This window comes from Syngnathus typhle, linkage group LG10, assembly GCF_033458585.1.
Source record: "Syngnathus typhle isolate RoL2023-S1 ecotype Sweden linkage group LG10, RoL_Styp_1.0, whole genome shotgun sequence".
NCBI lineage: Eukaryota > Metazoa > Chordata > Actinopteri > Syngnathiformes > Syngnathidae > Syngnathus > Syngnathus typhle.
Genome location: NC_083747.1, coordinates 8967874 through 8976036, shown reverse-complemented (window position 1 = coordinate 8976036; position 8163 = coordinate 8967874). Strand labels below are relative to the sequence as shown.

General features: G+C 43.7%; 1 protein-coding gene across 3 annotated transcripts; it reads left to right on the top strand.

The window, feature by feature from the left end:
* The first annotated feature begins 1153 nt into the window (after positions 1-1153).
* On the top strand, positions 1154-7967 carry pnisr (PNN-interacting serine/arginine-rich protein). 3 transcript variants are annotated; one of them, XM_061288392.1, is made up of 12 exons: positions 1155-1312; positions 1756-1849; positions 1931-2104; positions 3165-3409; positions 3723-3885; positions 4204-4394; positions 4483-4620; positions 4695-4794; positions 5330-5383; positions 5859-6053; positions 6144-7212; positions 7657-7967. In XM_061288392.1, the coding sequence occupies exons 2-12, from the start codon at positions 1762-1764 to the stop codon at positions 7688-7690; spliced, it is 2451 nt and encodes an 816-aa protein (XP_061144376.1). In that variant the 5' UTR covers positions 1155-1312; positions 1756-1761; the 3' UTR covers positions 7691-7967. The 3 variants fall into 3 exon arrangements, with proteins under 3 accessions (XP_061144379.1, XP_061144376.1, XP_061144378.1); XM_061288394.1 differs by having other exon boundaries at positions 1164-1312; positions 1742-1849; XM_061288395.1 differs by lacking the exons at positions 4483-4620; positions 4695-4794; positions 5330-5383; ... (1 more) ...; positions 6144-7212; positions 7657-7967 and having other exon boundaries at positions 1154-1312; positions 3165-3345; positions 4204-4345.
* Positions 7968-8163: the final 196 nt, after the last annotated feature.

Sequence of the window (8163 nt, the reverse complement as noted above, 5' to 3'; positions counted from 1 at the left end):
TTGAGCTTTCTTGCCTGCTGATGTGGCCTGACAGGTGCAAAGCAGAGCTGCTCCGGAACATGTCGAGAGCTGGTGAAGAGGAGGTGGGTGTGGAATCAGGAAAAGGGCAACGTCCACAAACATTGCCATGTGCGTCCTCTTGTTACTACAAGCTGTGACACACAAGTCAAGCTGCTCCAACGCTAGAACAGGTTGTCAAGCTGCCACCAATGAAAAAGCAAATATTTTCTGAAATGTTTGGCTATTTTTAAAATACGGGGGTAGATGGCATGGCCTTTGGCTGAGGGAAATGCTGCTAATGCATTAGACATGAGTTAATCTCAGTTAACAAAAATACACCCCCCTCTCCTTTTTGAGACAGTTGTAAGAAACGAACGGGTTGGTGCTGTAGGGCTCATCACTGTCGACCAGCAGTGCAGGTTAAATTTTGCTGCTCTCACCATACACGCCATCATCTCTGTAAGCCTTGCCCAGTTTGACGCCACATCTCACATATCCAAATTAATAACAACATAAACACATCCCTTCATGTAAAGCTCTGCGCAGTGCCTGAGGCTTTTCTCCTCACTAAGCATATACACACGCACACACACAGATCACAATCTTACTTCAATGTTACATGAAATCTCCGAACTAATAGTATGCAAAATAAATAAATAGTATGCATTTATGTAGCGAAATGTTAAAACATTCAGAGTAGAAAAGCAACCAATAAGTACTGCAGTCACCGTCCATGTGTCACAGATAGCAACAAATTGTTGTATTATTCCACTGACTACTGAGTAATTATTTTCATATTAAATGTGTATCTCCAGCTCAATAGATTTGGAGTTGTGCCCCCAAATAATTTCAGTAGAATTTTTACTATATTTGGAAATTACACCACACCAATTATGAAATATTAACAAGCTTGCGTTTTTCTTTAGGCTTTCATGTGAACATAAATTGTGATTCACTCAGTGAGGGATTCGTTCACTCACAGATTCGTTCGTTCGTGAACGGGAAATGCAACTCACGACTCGTTCGTGAACGGTAAGTGACGTCACTGTCTTCTTCGTTTTGTTTTACGGCGAGGTGGCACCAGCTTTAATGGGCATTACCGACACCTACTGGTTGAAGTAATATGAACTGAAAAAAAGAACGAATCACTGTAGGAAGTGATTCGTTCACTCTCGTTCACTGAAAAAAGTCGTTCTTTTGAAGGAATCGTTCACTCACAAGTCAACACTAACTTGCGTTCGGTCTCACTGGTTTGCTCTCCCACGGCAGCCATTTTGGATCATCAGCGCCTGAGAGCAATTGTTCGGAAAAGGTAAGTTGACGTGTTTCCCACCCACAAATAAGCACGATTTACGCTTCTGCCATTGCATTCTTTAGAGACGTTATTTGAACGCGAGGGAAAATAAAATGGTCAACCGTCTAGCTCTAAGTGCAGCGTCTTAGCCTTCATTCTTAGCTTGGCTCTCGCGAGCTCCGGTTAGCCTGTTTAACCCCCCCTCGGCTTCAGAATCTCGACCCAGGTACGTGTATCGGGTTGCTTAGTTTATTTTATCTGTCGTGATTTTAATTGCTTAGTAATCAGTCATTTCTTTAATACAATGCGCTTTTCCCTAATGATCCGTTTCATGTAGCCTTACAACCACAACCAATCGATTGTAGCTAATTTTAGCATACGCTAACGCTCGTCCCATACAACTCTGTAGTCCTGCCAGCAAGACGATTGGTATAAATGTAAATCAAGTTTGACTCTTTTAGAGAGGAATGTGGGATCAGGGAGGCCAGCCCTGGCCGCAGTGGCCTCTGAGTCAGCAGCAGTGGATGCAGTCATTCCAGCACCAGCAAGATCCAGGTTAGTGAGCACCTTCCACTTAAATAAATTTCTCGAATACCACCAAGTGTATGCCTTCATTGCATGCATGTATCTGCATAGGTCAGGTAGACTGGGCTGCCCTTGCACAAGCTTGGATAGCGCACAAGGAGTCTACTGGATCAGAACCTAATATTCAGCCCAATGGACAGGACATCCCAGGTCTGGAACAACCTGCACAAGGCAACCGTGGGTCCTTCCAGGGTGACTCTGCTTTTGGCAGAGTGTGGCAGCCAGGTACATGTCTATGAGCACAATTAGATCAATAATCACTTTGCACTTTACCTTTTGGCCAGTGAACCAACCTCCCTGAACTGGCAGTGGCCTTTTCTATTCATGGTATAATACACTAAGCTTATATGAGTATCACTTATTATTACTTTTTGCATGCTTTTCCTTTAATGTAAAATCTACTAAATTAATATAACATTTGACATTTTGTGCACTTTATATCTTGTTCAAATCCTTATGGGAAGATCTTGACTGTGCAAATAAATGTCTGCAGCGTGGTATAAAGATCAATGGCCATTATTTTATTTAAATGGATACAACTCAAAATACTGAATATGAAATCTTCAAAAAGCAAACGCATGTTATTGTCCATGTATTAATTTATGAAGTCTGTCCTGAAGCAGACAACTTAGCATCAGTGAACACAGTTAGTTACTGTTAATGTGGACCCTGCACATATGTTATAATTTGTTGCTGTTGGACAGAACTGTCAGATCTTGAAAAATGATATCCTTTTCTTTTATCTGTTAAAGAGAATTTTACGCCTACAAAAATAAAATGTTAGTCTTGAGCCCTGTAAATAAGTACAAGGTAAACTGCTGCTTTCATGTTGACATTTACCCTTAAAAACCTTTAGGCTTTAGTGACTTTGTGTCCCGCCAAGGGAACTCTCCACTGCTGCTGCCACTAAGATTTTGTTCCACCATAGAAAATTTGGAACATGTTCAAATGTTGTCTGTTTGTAACAGTACTTGTGATCTCAACATGGGCCAAAGAGGTATCCTTTTTGATTCTCATGAAGTGATGACATTTTTCTGTTGGAGTAAATTTGATTCATAAGACACTTTCAGCTTACAGTATCTGAGTTTACTGTATTATTTGAATCTATCTCTATGTTCTCTCATAGCAGTATCAGTATAGTGTCATTAAACATATTCAGGATTTCCAATAGCGGTTAAAATTTTCGTTTATTTAATTCTGGAGTGTACACCAAAGACACCTGCCCTTGTTTTTCTACCTGCCTAGGTTTACCACTTATATTAATAAAGTATTTTATCATGAACAGAATGGGGAATGCATGGCCAACGGCCACCGCGCCCGCCACCACCACCTCCTGAACAAACCTGGATTCCGCCTGGCTCAGCTCAGATGGATGTTGCGAACCCCAGTGAAGATGGCAACAGCCAGGACAGTGCAGAGTTCAACTCTGAAGCGCACCGTGGGGGTTTCCCCCAGAACAGCCATGGGTATGGGGCACAGCCCGACAGCTACGCCATGGCCCCCATGGCCATAAACCAGTTTGATTATCAGGTATGGAGATGAGGCAGTGAAATTTGTTGAAGCTTTTGGGTTTTCCATAGAAAACATTGCCAGATCCAATCATCTAAGGTGTATCAGTCATTGCCTCCTTGAGGCGATTGAAAGGATATTGGCATGTTGAGGAATCCAGCATGGGTTGGTTTTCTTTTCATAGATTTTGAGCCAAACAACATAACCAGCACAGTCGTGAGTCATTTTGGATATTTAGTATTCCAGGAGAAGACGACTCCAACCCGGCATTCAGCATTTTGGACCTGTGATTATTTAATGTAACTTTGATTTCTTTTGTGCTGTCTCTTAACAGCATGGAGCTGCTTCAGCTTTTGCCCCGCCGCCTTCTGGCTTCCACGCCCCATACTGGCAGGGTCCCCCTCAGAACAGACGGGATGCCCGCCCACCTGGCTTCAGGGAGCGGCCCAGATCCCCTCTCCAGCTTCCTATTAAACAGGAAGCGCCACCGCCACTTGGTAAACTGCAAATTTGGACACAGCTATTGAAAACGTGCAGGACGCCGACCCTCGAGGACCGGAGTTGCTTCCCCGTGCTTTATGTGCTACAACTCCAAGATGAAAATGCAAAATAATTTTCCAGAGAGTTACTCTTAGTATTTTTGAATATAAATAATTTCCACATTTGTATTGTCTAACGAGTATTCATTGCGGGAACCGAACTACCGAATATGAACTAATGCAATATTGAGTGATTAATACATGTCCATGAGTGCCAATGGCAAGCGTCAAGTGGTAGTATGTTGTACACTTATTTGGACCTGTGACCACCTCCAGATGCGGTGAAACGGCGTACGCTACCTGCCTGGATCCGAGAGGGGCTAGAGAAGAGGGACAGAGAAAATCAGAAGAAACTGGAGCGGGAGCGAATGGAGAAGGAGCGTGCTGAAATGTCCAAAGAGGATGACCAGGAGCACAAAGTGGATGAAGGGGGTGACGGCCCTCGTGTCCCGCGAAAGAGTAAATTTGTAAGCAGACAGTATTTTTTAGGTGACATTAACATTTTGTCATAAATGTTCAGGAAGTGTTCAAATTATGTTCTTCTGTCTTTATCAGGACAGTGATGATGAAGCGAATGAAGACAATGATGAAGAAAAGCCTCCTGTAAAAAAAGAGTTTTTTGCACAGAGCCCGTCACCTCCTGCAGAAGATAGTGAGCATGAAATGACTGAGGAGGAAAAAGAATTCCAAATGGTCTGTCTTGCATTACAGATAATGTCATAGTTGGGAGAGCGCGACTGACTGGATTTTTGTTTTGCTATTTAAAGATGATCATCACAAAAACACTCCTCACGGAGATCCTTCTGGAAGTCACCAATGAAGAGATCCAGCATGTGGCAAAAGAAGTCCACCGCAAAGCAACACGAGGTCTGCGCTTATCTTGCCCGGCTAATGTATTATTGCTTTTCACGCAGACAGTTATCATTTGGACAGACTCTTAAGAAGTGCTCCATTATCATGTCCGGTAAAGTAGCAGCAGCTGGGCATAAAAAAAGTGGAATATGATCTAATTGGCATTGCCAACCATTCTCTGCTAATGCATCAGTGAGAGCTGAGCATTTGAAACCTGTCATGGTCCATGGCACTAAAGGTCCTGCTGCCCAGCAGCCATCAACGGAGAGGAGCCATGTGATGCACTAGTGCAGAGTGGTTCTTTCCCTCCCCTCACACTGCATTGATGTGGATTGTCTAACGGAAGTTTGTTTGTTAACCCTCTCTCTTTTCTCCCATTTTTTTTTTCTTTATTTTTTTTTCTCCTGTTACCAATGGCAGCTCGTGTGACTAGTGCTTTATCTGTGACCTCGCCTCCCCCCTCCTCACCCATTCTCTAGCGACTCTTGCCTTTGAGAGAATGGCAATATGTGTTTTAACATGTTGTTCCTGTTGTTGATGTGAATCAAAGCTCCTGCAAAACAGCTGGCACAGTCAAGTGCACTGACTTCTCTGACTGGTCTCAGTGAGTATCCGTTTTATTACGGCGGGCGGGAGGGAAGAAACATAATATATTTCGTTAATTAATTATATAGTTTGGGAGAAGATGGCAGGACAAATCGCCCAAATATTTAACTTAAGATAATAAATTAGTTTTCCCCATTTTTATCATTGAAGCATGCAATTACATATTTGTTTAGACTTAAGATCTACAAGTTGCCAGGGATGCACGAAAAAAAAACTTTGTACCGGTCCGTGGCCTGGTGGTTGGGGACCACTGGGTTAAAGTGACAGCAACCTGACCGTTATTGTATTTCAAGCGGCTCTTGGGTCCGGTTTTGTTCAGCGGACCGATGACTGTCGGGTTTTTTTGTTCAGTCAGTTTGTGCATCCCTACAAATGACAACTTTGAGTTCAAATTTATCGTTTCACATACGGAATGCAAGAATTTGATGTTAATTATTGTCCAACACTAAAAGACTGGGCTTCTGTTGTGGCAGGTGGGCTGGGTGACTATGGTTCAGAGGAGAGTGCTGAGGAGGACGACCACAGCGCTCGAGGCTCAGAATCCTCGGACACTGATGAGGAGGAGTTGCGCCATCGTATCCGGGAGAAGCTGGATGCCTTCTATCGCAAGGAACGAGAAATGCAACAGCTCCAAGAAAAACAGGCTCAGGATGCTCTTCTTGCTCGTGGTGAGAAGCTATTGTCCCCAAAAGCTTCAGTTATATTTACTTGTTTCCTTACATACTCATAACGAGCGTTTTCACTTTTTGTCTCTACAGAGGAGATGGTGAAGGAACGATTGAGCAGAGAAAGGCTTGAATATGATGAGGGCCAGTCAGAGGAAGGAAAAGAGAGGCAGCCAGAGCCCTTAGTAGAAAAGCGTAGGTCCCGTAGTGAACTCGAGAGTAGTGAGGGAAGGCATTCGGGCAGGGGGAAGGAGAGATTAGGCAGAAGCGGTAGCGATTCCCCAGCCGACGCTCACAGCAGCAGCTCTCGATCGTCCTCCAGCCGCAGCAGCAGTCGGTCGTCCTCTTCATCTTCGTCATCATCTTCTCGTAGTTCCTCGCAATCCTCTTCCCCTCGAAGGAAGAGGAGACGTAGTCGATCTTCTTCCCATAAGGCCCGCAGGCGTAGTCGCAGCAACAGCTCTCGTAGACGTCGTAGTGAAAAGATTTGCGACAGGAGGAGAAGCAGCACGGAGCAAAAAGCGGGACACCGTAAGAAAGACCGCAGCGACTCCAGAGAACGAAGAAACCGCCGGAGTATTTCCAAATCCAGAGATCGGGACAAGTCCCGGGCCCAGGATAGCCGTAGTCGCAGCAGAGACAAGGGCAGGGCAAAGGAGAAAGATAAGGACAGGGAAGAGAAAGATAGGAGAAGAAGCAGGGATTGCGGGGACAGTAGTCACGGTGGCAAACACAAACAGAAGGCCTCCACCAAAGATGAAGAGAGGAAGCGAGATCGAAGCCGTAGCCATGAGAGAGACAAAAAAAGGAAGGACAAAGATAAGGAGTCCGAAAGAAAGAAGGAGAAACCAAGGACTAAAGAAAAGACCAATCCTTCAGTTAGTGAGGAAAATGGCAAATTAAAGAAACGAAGAGAGACGGACTCTCACGCCGACTCGCACGGCGACAAGTACAGCAGGCAGGATAGCAAATCCAGCAAAAAGGGCTCAGCGAAAGCTAGCAAGAGACTGTCCAACTCCGATTCAAGCAGATCCCCTACGCCGGAACTTAGTAAGGAAAAGAAATCTAAGAAATCCAAACGTAGTCGCTCACGGTCAATGGAAAAATCGCACAAGTCTGGTAAGAAGGCAAGCCGCAAACACAAGTCTAAGTCGCGATCAAGGTAGTATTCATTTTTTTCCTCTTACATTCCTATTCTGTGTTCTCATTGTATGTCTAATTGTGATTTCTCCCAAGTCATCTTAACCGACATCTTTAAATCATGGACAAATGTTTTGGGAAGCTGACTATGAAATGCAGTTGTGTAGATTCAACATTGGCCCGTGTTGCAGTGCGCAGGCCTCTTCTGCAGTGTACCCTGCAAACATTACCAAGCTAGAAAGCTTTGGGGACCATTTTGTAGGTCAAAGGGAATCCACACATAATGTCCGACAGCATGTTTTGCAGGGTAGACTTTCAGAACAGTCATATGTGAATAAAGTGTTTGTTACTTTAGAATATCTGGTGGGTGAGGCAGTATAGCTGTATACTGCATGTTTTTTTTTTGTTTTTTTTAATCTGAGTGTATGAGCGAATTATTAATCTGTTTTTGTGCATCCATTTTCAGGTCGAATTCCCCCAATCGTCGTAGCAGACACTGAGGATGTGCTTCCCCACCGCTAAATTCCACCATTCAAGTGGCTTGTCTCATTACAGAGGCAGTTGTGTAGGTGGTCATCCCTTTACAATTCTTTCTCCATTGTAAATATATTATTTTTAAAGTTTGTCTGAGGAAGTTAGAGGTCCTTTCTTGTATCATTGGCAAAGCATAAGTCTTAGCTGACACTATGAACACGAATAGTTTTAAATCTTAACAGGATGCACAGATTTCTCCACCCAACGTTGTTGTACGATGTCCAATAAAACTATTTGTCCTTGTCTCGCCTCATTGGTCTCTAATGTTGACTATACCTAACATGGAAATTACAGTCATCAATTAAAAAGAAAGATGTGATTGTTGAAGGGTGTGAATTTGTGTTCCGTTATTCATCCTGGTTGATAGTATTTGACGTGTAAAGGTTTGAAGTCATGAAACTCAATGGTCGTTGCTCGAGAAAATGACAACAGTGGTTGC

Excerpts from the sequence above, each read along its gene's own strand:
- pnisr (XM_061288392.1), top strand. The coding sequence starts at position 1,762 with ATGTGGGATCAGGGAGGCCAGCCCTGGCCGCAGTGGCCTCTGAGTCAG. Across the intron at positions 3,410-3,722 it reads TAAACCAGTTTGATTATCAG|CATGGAGCTGCTTCAGCTTT; the intron begins GTATGGAGATGA and ends GTCTCTTAACAG. Across the intron at positions 6,054-6,143 it reads GGATGCTCTTCTTGCTCGTG|AGGAGATGGTGAAGGAACGA; the intron begins GTGAGAAGCTAT and ends TTGTCTCTACAG.